The following is a 20692-nucleotide window of genomic DNA, read 5'->3' on the forward strand; positions in this document are numbered from 1 at the left end:
AAATAGTTTACAGTCCAGCCCCGCTTAAGCAAAAAGTAGCTACAAAGCCAGAAAATTAAAATCTAATGCAACTAAGTATCGAAAACAGGCAAAACTGCTTATCCAGTGTTCAAATATACAACATTTTTTTAAAGCAGTATATTGCTGCAGCATCGGTTTCCTTATTTCACTCCATAAACTGAGTGGGCTTCCCACATAAGACAGGTGCAGAGTTGCTATCATTTTAGCAGGATGTGATTTCTCACTACTATATGTTTCTCCAACCTGGAGGTTGGGTAAGAAAGAATCCTCTGCTAGAGTGACCCTCGCCGACAGCAGGTTGCGAGGGTAGCCCATGTGAAATTCACAAACTAACTCCTGTTAAAGCCACAAGTAAATCTGATTTCAGGATGAGAGATTAGAAGGGACACTCCTAAAACTGGAGAAGGATTAGGGTGAAACATTACTCCTCGTGGACATAAAGAACACATGCACTATGGAGAAATGCAAGTTTATCTACTTCTGAGACACTTCAATAGACACTGCACTCCTAAGAAATGTAATCCCATTATAGGCATACACTCGCAAATGACCCTTCTAACCTTCATGAGTCAGGGCAGGTATTGTGATGTGTTCTAAATATCAGTTGAGATCTGTGGAGAGCACACAACCTGTCGGGTCTGCATGAGAGGTATAGGTGAGGGAGAACTGAAGATGGAATATTCATTTAGTTCGAACCTTACCTGGAATTTTGCATTCCTCAAATATTAGTTCACAGGTGCTGGATCCTCTCATTCCCAATTTATCTAGTTTCTGTGCTGTGCTGAATCCAGGCGTATCCTGTAAAATCAAGCACAAAAACAGACTGTAAACCTGTGCATCAGTTACCCAGTTTGCAGAAATAGAATAATTTGGTTGCTTAAGTTATGGTTGGAGTTCAAGACACATTATTGTGCCCATTAAACACACTTGACGCAGTGGTCTGTGCTACTGCCAGTACATTTTGCTTTGTAGCCTGAGCTCTTTCTTCAGAGAGGTGTGCTATCTACTCGCACCACAGCGCCTCATCCACCTAAACACTCCATCAGTCCAACAACAAACTCTCCTTTCACCATCCATTCCATACATCTAGCCATCCATACACCCTTCCACAAACTCTACATCCATCCACAAACTCACTTTCCATCCATAACCCACACACTCCATTCATTAGTAGATGCTCCTCCTGTCAGTTCACCATTCATTCACCCACAAATGCTCCACCATTTCTACCACCTGCTCACCAGCTATTGCTCTCACTGTCCATCCAACCTACTCCATCCAATCACACACAGGAACATCAACACAATCTTCTCCTCATTGACCCTCAGTTCACATATAAACTGGCCATTGTCCACTTTCAAACAAATTATAATTTATCTGCACAAATATCTACCTATCCATTCGCCCGAATTATCCATTCTTGCAATTACTCATGAATCAGATCATTCAGTCACCTATCCATCCATTCACCCATCCACTAACACACACCTTCAAACAGTCACTCATGCAGTCAACCACCCATGATCAATTCAATCACATTGCAGTTCTAAGTCATTCATCTACCCACCCAATCCCTACATTTAGACTAGACAACAACGCACACAACAGCAAGGAACTCTTCAGCATCGTCAAAGAGCTCTCCAACCCCAGCGCCGGAAACAACGACATCACCCCCTCACAAGACCTCTGCGACTCACTCGCCTCGTTCTTTCACCGCAAGATCGCCGACATACACAACAGCTTCGGCGCACAGACCACGCACCCAACCACCAAACCGACGCCCCCCAACACCACCCTCCGCGCCTGGACCCCGGTCAGCACCGAAGACACCATCCATACGATGAACACCATCCATTCCGGATCACCAACCGACCCATGCCCCCACCACGTCTTCAACGAGGCCGACTCCGTCATCGCACCCCATCTCCGGGACATCATCAATTGCTCCTTCAACACCGCCACCTACCCGGAGAGCTGGAAGCATGCCGAACTCAGCGCCCTCCTGAAGAAACCATCAGCAGACCCCACCGACCTCAAGAACTACCGCCCCATCTCGCTCCTCCCGTTTCCTGCCAAAGTCATCGAGAAGACCGTCAACAGACAGCTGGCCGCCTTCCTCGAGACGAATGGATCCCTCGACCACTCACAGTCCGGCTTCCGAGCCAACCACAGCACCGAGACCGCCCTCATCGCAGCCACTGACGACATCCGAGCCCTGCTCGACGACGGGGAAACAGCGGCCCTCATCCTCCTGGACCTCTCCGCAGCGTTCGACACTGTCTGCCACCGCACCCTAGTGCAGCGCCTCAGCAACATCGGAATTCAAGAGAAGGCACTAGAGTGGATCATCTCGTTCCTCACCGGAAGAACCCAGAGAGTCCGCCTCCCCCGTTCAGATCCGAGGCCACCGAAGTCATCTGCGGCGTACCACAAGGATCATCACTCAGCCCCACCCTCTTCAACGTCTACGTGAGCCCCCTCGCAGCCATCGCACGCCATCACAACCTCAACATCATCTCCTACGCCGACGACACCCAGTTGATCCTCTCCCTCACCAACGACCCAGCCACCGCCAGAACTAACCTGCACGAAGGGATGAAAGACGTAGCCGAGTGGATGATGAACAGCCGCCTGAAACTGAACTCAGACAAGACGGAAGTCCTCATCTTTGGATCATCACCCTCTGCCTGGGACGACTCCTGGTGGCCCCCTGCCCTGGGCATCGCACCCAAACCAACGGACTACGCACGCAACCTGGGCTTCATCCTGGACTCCTCCCTCTCGATGACCAGACAAATTAACGCCGTCTCATCATCATGCTTCAACATCCTACGCATGCTCCGAAAGATCTTCCGATGGATCCCCACCGAAACCAGGAAGACGGTCACCCAGGCACTCGTCACCAGCCGACTGGACTACGGTAACACCCTCTACACCGGAACCACGGCCAAACTACAGAAAAGACTCCAACGCATCCAGAACGCCTCCGCATGCCTCATCCTTGACATCCCCCGACACAGCCACATCTCCGGACACCTGAGAGACTTGCACTGGCTCCCCGTCAGCAAGAGAATCACGTTCCGCCTCCTCACCCACGCACACAAGGCCCTCCACGACCTGGGCCCCAGGTACCTCAACAACCGCCTGACCTTCTACACTCCCACCCGCCAGCTACGATCGACCAGCCACGCCCTCGCCGCCGTGCCACGCATTAGAAAAGCCACCATGGGAGGAAGATCCTTCTCCTACCTGGCAGCCAAGACTTGGAACTCCCTCCCCATCCACCTCTGTCTGACCCAAGACCACCTCTCCTTCAGGAAGCAACTCAAGACCTGGCTGTTTGAGCAGTAGCGGTCCCCCCTCCCCCAGCGCCTTGAGACCCTCTGGGTGAGTAGCGCGCTATACAAATTTCTTGATTGATTGATTGATTGAGACACATACATCCACTGAACAACACATGTCAGCCATCCACAGTACTTTACCAATCTACCTACTCACCTGCTGGTTGACTTTCACTCCTCCAGTCACTCATCCATCATGTCATACTTCCATTCACCCTCTCACTCTAAACACCCACTTGTAATTCCATACAACCACACACTAATCCGCCACTAAACTAAAGCAGTGGTTCCCAACCTGTGGTCTGGGGATCCCTGGGGGTCCGTGACTGCTTAGAAAATGTAATAATATTAACAGATTAGGTCCCCAGCTTTCAGTATTGACTCGTTGGGGGGAGGGAGGTGGAGCCCAGATTCCAATAACCATTCAGTGGGGGTCCCCGGGTTCCAGCACTTATAATGTGGGGGTCCACAGAAGTCAAAAGGTTGGGAACCATTGAACTAAAGCTTTCCATCCAACAACATGTGAACTGTTAGTTCCTAAATGGGACAATATGCAAGAGGTGGCCCCATAACTGAACACAGTCGGCCACAGGTGGAGTCCAGCACTGGACAATACTACTGTTTAGGCATCTTGAACGTGACTATGCCAAGACAATGGAATACAAAACTGGGCACATCATTCTGGGGTCACTTACACCCTTTTCGGGGGGACACATTGGTTAGATTTTCCAGGGATGCATATATAGTCATTCCTGTGAAGAATGGAAAACAGACAGTCATCTCACATCTCTTCTCAAAGGCTATACACTATGGATGAAACGGTGTTGGGAGAACAATTGACCTGCCAGAGAACTCATATTACACACCAAAAACTGTAAATACGCCAAGGGGGACTGAAAATCTTCCAACTTACTGTTGCATATACAGAATGGAATAATCAGGATAATGTACATACTAGCAAAGGCAAATACTATCAGAGTAAAAAGAATAAAAATACCAAACATAGATCATTTGGGAAAATATCAGCCTACATTTGATTTCAGATTGCAGACTTTTGTCAAACTTCCCCTTATATCTTGTAACAAGCAATATAACTGTGCCAAGGTCTTATCAGCAGGAATGCTTTTAAGATAGGCACATCTCCCAGGAGTGTAGATGATCCTTCCCCCTCTCAGTGGTAGAGACAGGTTCAGGGACAAGCAGTCTTTGTACCTGGATGTGGTGGCTGCCTGTCGGTGATAGAATTGCAACCCACTGCAGATGAGGGTACTTGGTTATCCATTGCCGATGACAGCGCCAAGTAAAACGATACGTGGGCTGGACACTGAGTGACCTCTTGCTGTGCAGGGTGGCATGGCAAATACTTTATTGTATGAAACAGCATAAAAGCCATTAGTGAATTTATCACACCATTATTTTCAGAGCAAAAGTTGCATTTCTTTGGCTATTCGTTATAATAAGCACAAAACAAAATATACTGTTATAATACAAACGTATTTTCATAAGGGCCTTCTTCTAGCAATTCTGATGTTTCAAACCGCTGTAAAAAAATAGGTTTTACTATTATCCGCTCATACCTTCAGCAGGATTGAAGACTGTGGGGATCTTGATAGGATTCACATTTGTGACCTACCAATTGCTTCTTTGTCAATTTCACTGCATCATCCAAACATGGGCGTTATGTCACAGAGCTGACAATATTTTGATGAACTATAAAATAAATTGACTCGCAGATGCCACACTCTTGCACACATTTTAAAAAATAGGTTATACGCCTTGATAAAGTGACACCTCAAATATAGTTTGTAATGAAACACATCTTGACTAGTTGTTTGGAACTTGTGATTTAATCCACATACATTATTCTATCAAATGGATTTGACAATAAGACTTATTTGACTATGAAAATATATTCCTAAGCATATAATCCATCTTTATAATAATTATAGTTAGGTGCATCTTTTTGATTTCTTAAGTTTGGGCCGTGTGACGAATCTGAAAAGTTTCATGTTGATTCGTCAAGCGGGGGCAAGAAAAGGTGGGGACGGGATGTCAAAAGTGGCCTTTTTAATTTTAATTCCCATAGGAAACTTTGCTCTCTGATTCAGAAAAACACAATAGACTTGATACACATCAAATCTGGGACAGAGTTAGAACTTTACTCATAAAGCATGCTTTTTGTGATTTGGTGTAAATCCATTCAGCTGTGTGAAAAAAATAGCATTTCAAGAGGGGTTTGGGTTGGGCATGAAGAGGTTACTCTTGGAAAAAAAGATTTCTGGATGCTTGGTCCCACAGTTAAAAACTGGTCACAAGAGCTTTTACTGTAATCGGCCACTGCGGTATCAGTACTGGTACCGAAACGATCAGATTCGCTGGTCACAACATTGAAAAAAATGCTGTTATAGTAGTATACTCCAAGGTTCAATGCTCCCTTCTTATTATGCAGTACCCATTTATAGGAGTTGAGTAGACCACTAGTAGAGGTTTGATCCTACTTAAGCTCAGTTTCAATGACTTGAAGACAATCAATGAGTCCACCCAAAGAAATGAATCAGTCCATTTTCTTTTTTGGTTCATCCAAAAGTATTTATTGTCAATTATTTCCTTGAATCCCTCTGTGTAACTTGTTTCACATGTATACATAGGAAAAATGGGAGCGGACACGCGTTTCACCCCCTAAGTGGCTTGCTAGTGTAAGGGGCTTTCTCAAGGCTGCAAAAACAAATAAATTACAGTGAGCCAATTTTGAATAAGGGCGGTTGAATCCATCACCAAAAGTGAAAAGAAGAGTCCAAATGAAAATAAAACGAAGATTTACTGGGTACAGGTACTAAAGTGTGTCATATATCCAAATTAGTGTAAGTTCACATTCATTAGTGCATTATATACAATGAAGAAGTAGTATCAAGATCTTACATTCATTGACTCGAAGATGGCCATGGTATTACCACTTAAATCGTATGCTTCCGTTTCGTTTCCCAGTATCGGACCCAGTCTCTGAGTTTTGAACAGCAACTCATTATTTTAAATTACGGACCTGTTGGCTAACAGCATCACACAGGCCACCCACTGACTATGTTTATTTTTCCCTACACCTTTGACAAGACATTTGTACTTGACGTCACACAGGGATTTAACTAATGTCAATCCCTTGCTCTATTCAAAGATAGCTGCCATGTATAGACCCTTTTAGTCATTTTTCAGTCTCCAGTGTGTGCCTATCTACCTACAATCCACGGGGCTTAAAACCGTCACTCCCCTACTTCATATACAGATTCCGGGGAATATATAGAGTGGGGCAGTCAAACTGACCACTGTATCCAAGCGAGAAGTGAGTCATATTTTTAGTTGATTGCATACACTCTGACGTCTTTAGTGAGGAGGCAGGCATACATGGCTATTTTCAGGGTGGGTGGAGAGTTAAACTACTCCTATCTAGCCGGGAAGAACACTGGTGGGGGCTGTCATAACATACAACTAATGGAAGACAGCAATGCATGACGTTCACGCGGGTGAATATTTACATAGCAGTGACTTCATACTAGGAGGTCTCTGCACGTTATTCTCCGGCGCTCTGAAATCATGCCCCCATTTTGACAGTCCCCATCCTTAAACCTCAAAGGCAGGACTACAGAGATGTTGCCTCCTTTAACCACAATGAGGTTACGGGCAATATTCCAGTGTACGCCCGAGACGATAAGGTCACAGTACAGCTGACTAAATCTACCTAGTAGTAAGGCCGAACACACCGGGGCTAGTTACAAGTACCAGTTTGTGTACAGTGGCGTTCCTTGATGTCCGACATGTTGAGTTCATCAAACAGTGATATTATTTAATCAGCGGTACATTTACCTTCAGTCACGTTCATTGATATGATACTATGAAAGCATCCACTTAGTGGTGCTATATCTAAAAAAATATATAATCAAGCTGGCGGGGGCTGTCACACTGGGGTCATTATTTACCTGCTGAGAGCAATTACAGGGAGGCCTTGATTTGTAATGCTTTTAATAAGATATTGGTTAAATTCACGTCTCTTACAGATGATGCTATTTGCCTAACCAGTATTTCACTAGCAGTTTCAGTTTGACATCCGGATGGGTTATTGAGGTGCCTTCATACCTACATGCCATCCAAGCTTCATTAAGTAGCTTTATGCTTTCCTAGTTTTGGATACAGGTTTTCAGTTAGTTTCACGGCTCAATGTTTAACTCTGCTTTGGTCAGTCCCACTTCTGGTAGATTACTTTGTTGGAGGAACAGCTAGCGACTATGTTATCCCCAAGAAGCCTGTACCTGAATCTAAGAGGGTTAGAGTGACTCTGTGGGGTGTGTTCAGCAATGTTATATGCATGTCCAGATACAAGCCAGTCACCCCGCTAGTACCACGAGTATGGCTTGCAGTGTTCACTTGCACACAATACACTTGTTTCAATGATAAAAAATGTGTCCACGATTTGGGTATATCTATTTACTGTTCTACTATTTTTCTTTTATTCAGGTCCCTGCATATATCAATGAATATTACCCTCTTAGGAGGTTTAAGTTTCATCTATCTAGTGGATATAGAGTATTCTCACTCTTAGTGTGTATTAGGAGATATATTTTAGGTCATGATGAATCAGACTGTATAGGCAAGAAAGATGTTGATCCTTGGGGGTCTGTAGTGTGGGGAATACCCGCACACAGTCTTTCCATGCATACACCAACATATGAGGTATTAGGTATACACGTCTTCACTTCATAGGAAATAAGATCATCACAATCTGTTTTTTCCCTTTTTCTGTTTTCAATCTTGACATTGGTGTCAGGTTGTAGTAAAGATTGTCTTTTTGACAACCATAGTGAATTTTAGCACACTTGTTCCAGTTCCTTGCACACCCATTCATCTTCGACAATTTCTTTGAAAAAGATCTCCGGCAAAAAGCACTCTAGAAGGGCCCGTCAGGAATTGCAGTGCCAGCCTGATGAGCAGCATGGCCAGATGATGAAGCATATCACCTAATGGTGAGTGAGGGATATTTTTCCTAAAAAGCTAATACTTGTGGGGAATGAAGACCGCCACCCTAATCGGTAGAGACAAGCCTTACGTTTCGGAACAGTGCACCTTGGTTTGGGGTTAGGGTTATCTTGGGAGTTGGTGCACTGGACCATATAATCCATCCCGTTTCTTGCCCCTCCTTGCTTTTTGTGATGATTCATGTGATAAGGCAGGTCATAAGGAAAATTTCAAAGCATTGATCATTGAATCTATATCAACCTCATCCAGAATAAGTACAACCCACACCAAGGCAGGTTCTGAGATAAATTACATAAACACATACTTTTCTGAAACTTGAATAAGTTGTTACATATCTAAATATAAAACACCATGTACTATAATTATAGAAAGATTGGACTTTGTGATGAATCTCTACATGAAAAAAACATAAATTTAAATCCAAACGAGCATTTATGCAGAAAAAGAAAAGTAAAAAATAACAAACAATGAAGAGTGAAAATGCGAATTTCCCAGACCCCATGACGGTGTTGAGGCCAAGTATATTCTTTCTAATACGGAGTGTAAGTAAATCAGTACATGCAACCAATGCTTATCACCACGACAGGCATCATATATTTAAGAAAAAGTTCCTAGGTGAAGGAAGATTTCTAGAACTAGGATGCTAGGAATGGTGAGTCTAAACAGGTTTATCAAGACAGAAGTACTTGCGGTTCATCAGAGGCAGTGAATAGTTAAATAGAAATGTCCGATGAGTATGGAGAAAGCTAACGTCTGAGTAAGCACTAATTGACAAAATTCAGAAAAGTCACCGGGGCAGACAGACTCCTTAACTAGTCTGATTCGGCAAGGAAGGATGAATCGTGTAATCACTGGCCTGGTACTCGGGCGTCATGTTATAGTTTAGTTTGAGCCCCTTTTCTATTGTGTTGGAGGAAGAAAGGTCCCAGAAGCACGGTCTAGAAGGCGGCACCATCTGTGAGAGAGCTAATTAACAATAAAATGGATATTAGCCTCGATATTATGATATTCGGTCATGGAAGCAAGAGAGGTTGTAACTTATTCAAGTTTGTAGAATCCCCGTCCTAAATTAGGACGCGAGCTGTAGTATCTTAAGGAGATGTGTAAATTAGAAATGCCGGTATGGTGGAACGAGCGCCATAACGTGGGTACTAGTGGTCCCTTTTCTGGTTGCTAAATCATACGAGGAGAATACTAAAATAATTGTGACAGGACCACCATCTTTGAGAAGTGTCAGGAGTTGAAAACCAATATAAGGATAAAGTAGAAATGTTGAATGAGAATAATAATAAGAATATACAAGAGGAAGGATCCCATAAGTCTCCAGGTCCAAAGCCTGCATACTCGATAGAAAGATAAATCAACTTCTCTTAAGGTCGCTTAGGCAGTAAGTGAGGCAATGTCATTATTAGGGATATAATATTGTCCAATTCTAAAAGGAGAACATTAGGAGGCCTGGGGCATAGCTTCAGTCAGTACCGGAAGTTATCCAAGGAAATATTAACAGTGGAAAGAAATGGTCAGCGTAAGTGTAAAGAAATGTAACGCTCCCTAGGCCGGTGTTATGGCTACCGCAGGTGAGCGGGCAACGTTCTAAATGCTCACACTGAACATAATAAAAACGTGAGTGTCTTCTAAGCCAGATGAATCAACCCCTTGGGGGGAGCTATCTATGGGCCTAATATCTCTGTGTTGGATACAGATAGATGGCATCACTAAATACCAGAGATATTTTCATACAAATATAATAGATGTTACCTAGGTGGTAACAGAATTGCATGATCAAGTCAAAGCGCTATGTGATAACAAGAATGTTGATATCACATCAGAATACCAATTGTTTCACTAGTTACATGTATGTTATCGTCAGTTTGGCATCCAAGGCTGTAAGATAATACCATCTCCAGGTGTGTACTTGATATTTCATAACCAATAATGCCACTTAGCATCTTCGTTCGGTCCTCTCTCTATGGTTTCAAAATGAGTAATAGTAAGAGCACTTTCCTGTTAGCTTAGTTTTAGTTCCAAGTCTCCCCCACGGGGTTGCTGTTTCAATTTGATATGTTGATGTGGATGGTGGGTGTTATAATGCTTGACTAGTGGTAATTTCTGGTCATTTTTATGAATGTTGCAAAAATATTCCTGAATTCTCAATTTTAATGGTCTGGAGGTACTGTCAATGTAATGTTGATTGCATGGACCGGTGACGACGTACACTACATTAGTATTCACAGTTGATGAAGTCACGTATAGTATATGGATGACCATTAATCAAAACTGCCTTTGTTTTTGATATGCACAGTTTACATATTGAACAGTTCTTGCAGGCATAGAAGCTGGTAGGTTACTGTAGAAGGTGTGTTGGCTCGTTCTTGTCTTGGACGAATGAGGGGCATAGTTTCTCTCTAAGGCTTGGTGCTCTTTTAAAGATGAGCTGTGAAAAGGTTTTTATGTCATTCATTAGAGCAGGGTTGCTAGTAAGGAGTGACCAATGACTATATAGTACTTTACAGATGTGCTGAATGTTTTTGAAGGATGTCCTTAGTATCCTTGATAAAAGTTGGCAAATCTTTCATAAATGGCTGGAGTTCTCCGTCAGTGTACTTTCCAAGGTTGGAACAGACAGAGTTAATACCTGCAATAATATGGCTACCCTTAGGTGGTATGCCTGGTTTGTGAATCTTAGGTAGTAGATATAAGTTGGGGATAACTTGATAGTTTATGAAGAGATATTGATTTTCTTCTAAAATGAGAAGGTCCTTGACATACCAGTTATCTGGGAGGTCTTTTAGTTTACTTTGTATCTCTTTCATTGGATTCTTCTGTAATTTCATGTAACACTTAGTGTCTCCCAGTTGTATGTAAGCTTGTTGAAGGTAGCCGAGTATTTTTGGTATTTCTTGTTTAAGTCCTGAACAAGGAACACCAAAAATACTTGCCTAAAATGAAATATCTTCCCTCAAACACCACATGCAACCAACGCCAAGCACTAGCAGAACTCCAAAAAGATAACACCATAATTATTAAGGAGGCGGACAAAGGTGGTAATGCCGTAATTTTGAATTAAAAAGGACTATAACCATGAAATTACAGTAGAATACAACGAAAGAGATACACTTGCACATGGAGCTTTCCCTCAAAATGTTATCTGACTCACCCTGCCAATATTTCCTTATCATTTGACTGTTTGTTAATTGTATATCAATTTCAGTTACTTTAGGGTTCAAACAGCATGCAGCTAAAATTATTGGTGGATATATTAATTAGGTGATTAAAGATATATTGCAGCAGACAAGCCTGGTGTTGTTGGGTGGGGGTTATATGTGGGATAGCACATTGTTTGGGAAACCGTGCAGAAAACATCTCAAATTGGTGTTGGAGGCTGGGTATTAGTACAGGTAAGAACACACCTACCATTAACAATAATGCACCAAGCCAATGTTAGCTCTAGTCAAGGTCTCAAAACATTAGCCCCGGGCTCAAACCCTGGTAGCTTGGCACAAGCAGGCAGGCTTAACTTAGGAGACAAGTATGTAAGACATTTAACACCAATACAGTAAATAAGTAAGACAACACAATAAAAATCCCACGCCAATTTATAAAAATATGAAATATTTTTATCTTTAAAGTGACACCAATAAGACAAAAAACTAATATAGGGAACCAGAGTTAAGATTTTTTAAAGATTACATTAAAAAGGGTGCTTTCATGTGCTTAGAAATCAATAGTGCCAACCGGGGACATCTGGTCTCACTTGACTGGAACAAAGTCAAAGTTTGAGGTGAACCGCGATTGAGCCCTGCTCTTATACACTGAGTAGGAGGCATCAGTCAAAATGTTACCTTCGCACTTAGAAACCTTTCTGGAGCTTTTCTCTCGCTCACCGTCGTGCGGTCCTATACAGCAAGCCAATTTTGGTGCAATGTCGTCAGATTGCTTTTCCCCAAGACCAGGGTCAAATCCTGGAAGTCTGGAGACCTACAGCCTTGGGCATGACAAACCTGAAATTCAGGCCGGGTCGCAGTTGAAGGTAGTCGGCTCTACTCACAATGTCGGGTCAGTTCACTTTTGAAGCTTTTTCTAGAAGTTGCTCCAAACCTCTGGAACATTTCCCTGAAGTTCCTCTTGAGAGATCAAAGTATCCAAAAAACAAGTCCAAGGGTCTAGAAGTTCTGGGGTGGTCCTTGGAAGTTTAGGACTACAGTTCCCACAATGCACCTGGCCAAATCCTTGTATATGTAAAAATAAGGTAGATGATCACTTTGGAAGTACCTTTAATTCCTTAGTCGAATTTGCACACATTTTACTTTTTAAAGACTGTCTGCAGGGCTGCCTTTACAAATGACAGCAGGCAACACAGCAGTACACACTCCAGTGCAGGAAATCTACTGGGCCTCTAAATGTTCCTGCCCTATTATATACTAGGGACTTCTAGGTAGATGGAATCCTTGTATATGTAAAAATAAGGTAGATGATCACTTTGAAGTACCTTTAATTCCTTAGTCGAATTTGCACACATTTTACTTTTTAAAGACAGTCTGCAGGGCTGCCTTTACAAATGACAGCAGGCAACACAGCAGTACACACTCCAGTGCAGGAAATCTACTGGGCCTCTAAATGTTCCTGCCCTATTATATACTAGGGACTTCTAGGTAGATGGAATCCTTGTATATGTAAAAATAAGATAGATGATCACTTTGGAAGTACCTTTAATTCCTTAGTCGAATTTGCACACATTTTACTTTTTAAAGACAGTCTGCAGGGCTGCCTTTACAAATGACAGCAGGCAACACAGCAGTACACACTCCAGTGCAGGAAATCTACTGGGCCTCTAAATGTTCCTGCCCTAATATATACTAGGCACTTACAGGAGTCTGCCATTGCCAATTGTAATTGTACCACTTTACCATATACCTCTAGATTTCGTATGTTGCACGTTGAACAAGATGTACCTTAGGTGTGATGACTGCACCCCACCCCGCCCCACAATAGGTGCTAGATTCATCAATAGCATCTGGAAGAACAAGGAAATGTGCACAAACAAGGGATTTATATAGGCTGTCTCAACAGAGGACAGTTAAATCCACAATCTACACCCGATATAGAGAAAGCAGATGTAAATTAATGCAGAAGCAGTACTTGACAACAGTGACCGCAGCGTGGACAAGATTTGGCAAGGATGTAACAAAACATGCAACTACATCCATACAAAGCGGATGTGCAAATACCATCAAAGATGTTACTAACATACAATTAGCGCAGGACCCGAGGATTGTCCTGCAGAGTAATATTGTGGAGGAGAGCCTGTATCCTCTGTCCTCTTCTTGTAGACAGATTGTGAAATTCTTACGGGCAGCCTATCAACTGCCCAGAACTGGAAAGCCCCGAATTCCCTAAGGTGGCCCCACGGTGGACCAAGATTTGGCACTTATTTGCCATGGACAAATCAAGGAATAGTGACAATCCGAGATAAAATGACATTATTTGAGAGAATATGAACTCCTTTCTATACATGTATTAAACTACAATCCTTTAATACGCATAAGTACCTCGCAGCACAGCGGGTATCAGAGCAGTTAGAGGCCATCTCCCTAAACTAATGTTATTATAGATCACCTTATCTGAGCAATAATATGATCCGTTGTGCCACCTAACTAAGAGTTTTTGGTGGGCCTGTTGCCCCCTTCATACACTGATCCCCATATTACGAAAAACAGGTTCAACTGAGGAAATGAACTGCTGTTGGCCAATTATTTGAGATCCCTAGAAAAGATTGCCATTGGTCTCAGATTTACACCCATCTTTTCGTCTGTTATTGGCTCTTTATATTATACACTAAAAGCAGCACAATCTGTAGATGGTGAAAAAATGGGACTGTGGTATGTTTTCATGTAGCCCAATGGTGATACCTACAAACAAAAGACAGGTACCCTAGACTGGTACTTCACACTTCACTTTGAGTTGCTTTTAAAGTTTTCAGAATACACTGCATCTATTTTATCGCTTGTGGGGGCACAAAACCCTAGAAAATTCATGCAAGTCTGTTACCCCAATGCTCAGCAGACTCTTAAGCAAATAAAAGTGGGTTATGTCTTGGCAATATGTTCCTGCTTGAGGGAAAATGGAGGGAATTACAATGTATCAGAAAAAGATGGGGAACATCTGACAAGCATCAGGGTCATCACATTCTCCCGGTCAGCCAGTCAGGGCAAGGGAGGTCTGGCTTGCACCCCTAGATCCCTTAGGTTATACAGAATTAGAAAATATATTGTTTTGAAACTTTTGATATACTCTGGCATTTGATATCGCTCATCAAATGAAAGGTGCATTATGAATAGTGATTCCACCACAATTTATTGATCCTCGCTATCATATATTTGGTTGTACAAACTGCACTGTCTAGAAATGCTCAAATTTATATAGAGTAGCCAGACTCAAGAGTTTCTGGGCAACATTTCCTTAGTCGGCATTCTGGGATTTGAATTTGCCCATTTGAAGAAAACAATATTGAGCACATTTGTTTGAAAAAATGAAAAAAGTCTACATTTCATTGTTTTTCAGGCTGAAATGAGACTGATGTGGGGCTTGCACTAATAGATAGCCCTGAATATGCTGACAATAGAAATCTAGTTTGTATGGATGCAAAAGGGTAAGAAAGAGGCACACGTGATTAACAACTTTTTTTAAACCATCTTTTTCGTTCTCTTACATCCAAGAAGAATCCAATAAAATACATTACATTCCACTTGTGCACGTGGTTGTCACACAGTACTGGACCATATACAATTTGACATCGAGACAACATTAATTAATGTATCCATGTCAGGATTCACCCCAATGTATTCCAGTGGCAGAAAAAAGAACCACCACCCCATCCCTCCACCGCTCACCCAACCAACAATGCATCTGTGGTATTCGCGTAGCTGGAGTATGGGCTCGCAGGTAGGGACAGTTCTTAAATCATACATATAACTAGACTAGTGATGGTGTAGGAATGTCAGAATTGACTTGCACTTCCCCTGCAGTAGGCTCTACAGAGCACATCACCGGTGGGTGATTCAAGTCATGTAGCAATATCGTCCAGGCTTGTAAGTCCTCTTGTAATTTGTCATCCGTGCGTACCAGTTTCATCCGTCTCTCCTCCACCACTGCTCATTCATTTACGTCACGCAGCCAGGGTTGCGTGTTAGGGGCCAATGGGAATAACTAGTGGATTGCAATGCGTCATTTTCATAGTGTGAGGCATAGTGTAAAAAAAAAAAAAAAAAACAATAAGCGACTACTCAGTTTTTATGAAGTGGGAGTTGGGATAAGGCCCAGTATTAATTGCCACGTCATCGGTTGTAACCCCCAGCCAGAGGGTCTGTTAACATCATCCAGAATCGGATTCCAGTAGGATCTCAAACTCGGGAAATTCCAGTGTTTAACAACTTAATGCAGATTTTTAGAAATAGTTCTAGCACAGAGGTGCACAAGAACCCTGGTAGTGAACAAGTTATGTGATGCACCTGAACTCATAACAGGTAGCTTGTCTGATGATTATGACAACTGCCCTTCAACTAGAGGACGAGCTGGTCAACATCCAGCACTGCCATTTTTTTTAATGTAATTCGTTACAATCTAATCACTTTCTCCTAATTTCTCTTCCCTACCTTGTCCCTCTTCTCCATTTCATATATAGGCACAGTTCTCTGGCTAGACAGTTACCAGTGATCTGGCTGAACAAGGGAAATTGGACAGAAAACAAGAGATGAATATAAAGAACAGGATAGAAAGACCGTGGAGTAGAAGAAGGGTTCTAATCCATCCCCCGAGGACACCAGAATAGAGTTACTTTTCAGTCCACCAAGAGGTAGTTTTATTCTTGCTAAGCACCTGCCCTGTACCCTGCGAACCTCATCCACATTAATAGCTACCATAGGGCCATCAACATCATGAAAAACTCTTCCAAGAGCTCCTCCCTTGCTGAAAGGAGTTCTAGTCCACACCAGCAACCTTTGGGGCTGGTGGGAAGAGGGACACTATGATGAAGCATGCCACGTAAGGGTAGGTGAAAGTTTCTGTCCTGAACAAAGGAACTGGTCGATAACACAGAGAGAACCGCCTTTAAGAGCAACATAATTAGACTGGTTTTATAAACCTCATTTGTGCAATCAATAATTATTTCTCTAGCACATCGCATTGTACTTTTTTAAAAGTCACAATTCGCTATCAAATTAACACAAACCTACTACATGAATATGGATTCACCAACTGACCTACTGTCATCAGGAGGTGTCAGAACAAACTAGTTACAAATACTGAAAAGTAATCAATAAAATAATGAATGCAATACAGTATGCTAGCACGACGAACCATCAAGAATGATAAAGTGGGCTTCTTCCAGCGAGTTCTTTGAGAACAGTGCCTCATACAAAATACATAGTACTGCACGAAGTGTCAGGCAGAGATGATCATCACATATGGCATCTATATTGGTTAAAATGGCATTCAGGCCTACCGAGGCCTAGCTATTCTAAGCTAGAAAATACATTAAAGCAAAACCATATTAATTTTGCTTCAATTGTAATAGGTATGTCATTGTTTAACTATACAATCAAATAGATAACTTGTGCTACACACTATTATTAATGCAGATTACTGTGGAATCATGAAAGTTTAAGTACACTCCGAGGGACAGAATTAGTTGTTAACAAAACGCAGAGCAGCAACCAAAGCTGGTGCGCTCAGTTGCGCAGAGGGAAGAGAATAGCGCAGAAGCATATTCATTAAAAATGGCGGCTGCTCACAGTCCCTCCGCACAAACCGACTGCCTGTCATCACGCAGTACCTTTGAATCTTGGTGCATAGGTGTGTGTGCTGCCTAGTGTAGGATTTGTTCTAGAAGCATAACCTTCCAGTACAAAATCTTACACGTAGGCACACTGTAAATGTGCTGTACTGTTTGGCACACATGCAATGTGCAAATTGTGTGCAGAAATGAAAACATTTCTGGATGTTAGAGTCTGCTTCAAAGAGGCATTTTTAGAGACCTGGCGCAGTCTTTCTACCTTAGCAGATGGGTCTTTGTATAAAAAAATGTGTGCTTGTGCTAAACTGCCAGAATTACACCCAAGTGTGTTATGCACAAACAGTAGCACCTTTTGAGTGCAAAAAAAGGTTTGCGTTGAAATGTAGATACCCTCGCAAGAGGTGGTACATGTGAACCTGTGTTTCTGTTAAGCATGCTCGGTTGCCAACTTAGAAAAAGATGTTTAGGGAGCAACGTTATGGCAGGAATTTCGCCTTACTCAGCCACCTTACCAGGCGGTCCCATGGAAGGTGCGGACTTTGTGTAATTGCCTCCTTTGCTCATGCCTTAACCCCTCTCCATATGTTTATATAAAACCTCATCTTTCACTGAGTAGCCCTCAGATGCAGAAGGGGCCGATTGAAAACGGACTGTGTTGACTTGAAGGTTTAGGAAACAGAGGTTCCTGAATCTAAGATGGAGTTTCAGGAGTGAGGGCAACCTGTGAATAACATGCTTGGGTCTGTTCCGCGTTCTTGGCGTTGAAGGTGTTGTGGATGGACTATTTGCTCAACATTAAGAACGATCAACCTTTTGGGATGCTTCGACGTAGAGCTTCAAAACAGCAAAAGGTGATCAATTAGGCAAGGTAACAGACTGCACTGACGGTCTCTTTGAGACATCTTGGGGGGATCTCAGTGGGGTTGTAGCATGCATCTTGGCCACCATGCTGGGCTGAGACCCAATTAAAAAAGAATAAAGCATATGATAAATGGCGACTTCTCTCATACTCAGCTTAGCAACTAAGCAGATTACTTTGCCCACCCATCCTCCTGATTGACACTCTGTCAGAAGTTGAACTCTCCTGGTAAAGAAACAATACCTGGAGTATGATCGTTACAGTACTTTGTTCTAATGCATCAGGAACAACTATGAAAAAGTGTTACTATGATGATTGAAAGTAAAGTAGAGGAAGGCCATGGCGTGGTAAACACTACAAAAGGGTTACTGCCTCAAGAGGCTTTAGAAATGTAGGCTTTTAAAGACATCAGGGGAAGGCATTTTGAAACCAAATCAGATAACACAAACTGAAAGAGGCTGCTGAGCTTGTGCTGAAAGATCTACAGAGTGGAAACAGTGAACTGAGGCTAAGTGACTCTGCACACCATTCTAGGGTCTCTCACTAGCAGTTTACCTTAACTTGTGTACAATTCGTTTGACACCAATGCCCAATTAACCCACTTTCTAACACATTATGTCTTGAAGAATAACTTAAAAGGGATTTCGAACAGTTATTTGTTTAGCCTCGTTTCGATTCTAAGTTAAATAGGGAAAAATATCGAGTAAAGTTATATTAAGGAAAGAAATAATTCATATATATTTTTGGCATAAGAACTTTCTCTAGAAGCAATAACATACCAAGATCCTACATTTGGGGGGGAGGGTGTGTATATATATATATATATATATATATATATATATATATATATATATATAGTGTATATTCTGTTTAAATGTGAAATGATGCTTGTGCATGAGAATACGCTTTAGCACGCTGAGCTGTGTAAAGTTTGACGACAGAAGTTTATCGCTATTAAGATGGTAGATTTGTAACCAGCAATACACTTCTATTTTGACATTTTTGGGCTGGCTCCTGGAGAATGGAGGCTTACCTTTTCAACAATGAATGCTGTAATTCCACGAGATGGATGTTCGGGATTATTTTCTGTTTTGGCATAAACAATCAGAACATCGGCATCCGGCCCATTGGTAATCCAGAATTTGTTGCCATTCAAAACATAATAATCACCTAAAAATTAAAAAAAAAAAAAAAAGCTTTACTTTCTGAAATTCTCTGCTGACAACACTATTTTTTGTTCCGGAGTTAGCCAAGATATTTTGATTTGATCATCATACATATAGAAAGGGCGATTCAGCCACCTCTCATCATCCATTGGACTGTTGTCTCGTTCACACTTTGCTTCCGCTCACTAAAACATACAGCATGGGGCAGTGAGTCAGCCTACTTAAACTACGGGTTAGCTTTACTTTGAAAGACTGAGTTTTGCTCTTTCACAAGGAGCACATCCACACACAAGCTGGTTCCCTTCAGGGTCAGTGTTTTCCCTTTATAATTATTTTAGTGTCGTTTTTGGATTCGGAGCTGGATGTGATAACAGGGCACCTCTGATGTGAGCACAGGACACTTTCCAGCTTTATCAGATCCTATTTCCTGCTAATACTTTATACATTTCTGTTGAATAGCCTTTTTTATCCGACTGCTGCTATTTCACATCAGCTCACATCAACTCTGAATATAAATTAATCCGTACGGGCAATAAGTGTTGCCAACCCTAACTGCTCCTCCTTCCTTTCCTTCTTGAAGGCAAGAAGGCAGCAGCCAATGCCAGGCCATCTGTCTTTTTTAAGTCTGCGTTAGCCAAGACCTTTGGATTTGATTAAAAGTATGTGTATAACAATTTATAGGGATTTATAGGGGTTTTAATCCAGACTTCATCCATTAGCCTGTGTAATTCACATTTTTCTTCCACCCACTCGTGTGCATCAAAAGGCAATGCTTTTGACCACCTCCGCCATTGGCTGATTTCACAAGGAGCACATCCACACAAAAATAGTTTCCTTCACTGCCCGGGAGTTCTAAGGTAATATCTGCTTTCTGGAGTTAAATGATGGCCCATAGCTTCTTTAACACTACAGCTATTCAAAAACCAAGACAAAACCGAAATTGTCAAAAGGCTAGAGGTCAATGGCATACCTATTGGCTTTGCAAAGGCTTGTTTTTGAAGTGTAGTAGATATAATGGATACGCTGATGTTGCTTTCCGCTACCTACATCTCAGAGTATAGTAACTGAACCGCAGCCATGGGGACTTGCTCATCAATTTTGTTTGTTAGAAACATGACGTACTATTTTAATGTGCAATTGCTTTCTCTTTACTTTATTTTTGAAGACCGTGATATTCGTATCTCTTTGCTTCTTGTGCAAGACAAAGGTAGGAAAAATCAAAGAGCATTAACATTTTCTTATGTCAGGGTTTTAGGTCTGGCGTTAGCCAAGGCCTTTTGATTTTACTAAAATGTATTAAATATATATTTATATATACACACATAATGAGAACAAAAACTAAGGTTAAGCCTTTGCTATAGTTAGGAACACTTTGTTCTATAAAACAAATTTAACCCACTCAAAGATTACAAATTTTTAAGTTTCACCTTTAAATTACTATAACTATTCTTTGCATACAAACCAAACAAATTACACAAACATTATGAATTCT

General features: G+C 42.0%; 1 protein-coding gene across 1 annotated transcript in view; it reads right to left on the minus strand.

The window, feature by feature from the left end:
• The window catches only part of IVD (isovaleryl-CoA dehydrogenase), a 162206-nt gene that overhangs the window by 40683 nt on the left and 100831 nt on the right, over positions 1–20692 (minus strand). Inside the window, exons 6-7 of the mRNA XM_069208585.1 lie at positions 19068–19204; positions 723–819 (exon numbers count right to left, since the gene is read on the minus strand). Coding sequence (XP_069064686.1) covers positions 723–819; positions 19068–19204 — 234 coding nt within the window. The remainder of the gene's footprint in view (positions 1–722; positions 820–19067; positions 19205–20692) is intronic.

Source organism: Pleurodeles waltl, chromosome 9 (assembly GCF_031143425.1).
Source record: "Pleurodeles waltl isolate 20211129_DDA chromosome 9, aPleWal1.hap1.20221129, whole genome shotgun sequence".
In the NCBI taxonomy this organism is placed as follows: domain Eukaryota; kingdom Metazoa; phylum Chordata; class Amphibia; order Caudata; family Salamandridae; genus Pleurodeles; species Pleurodeles waltl.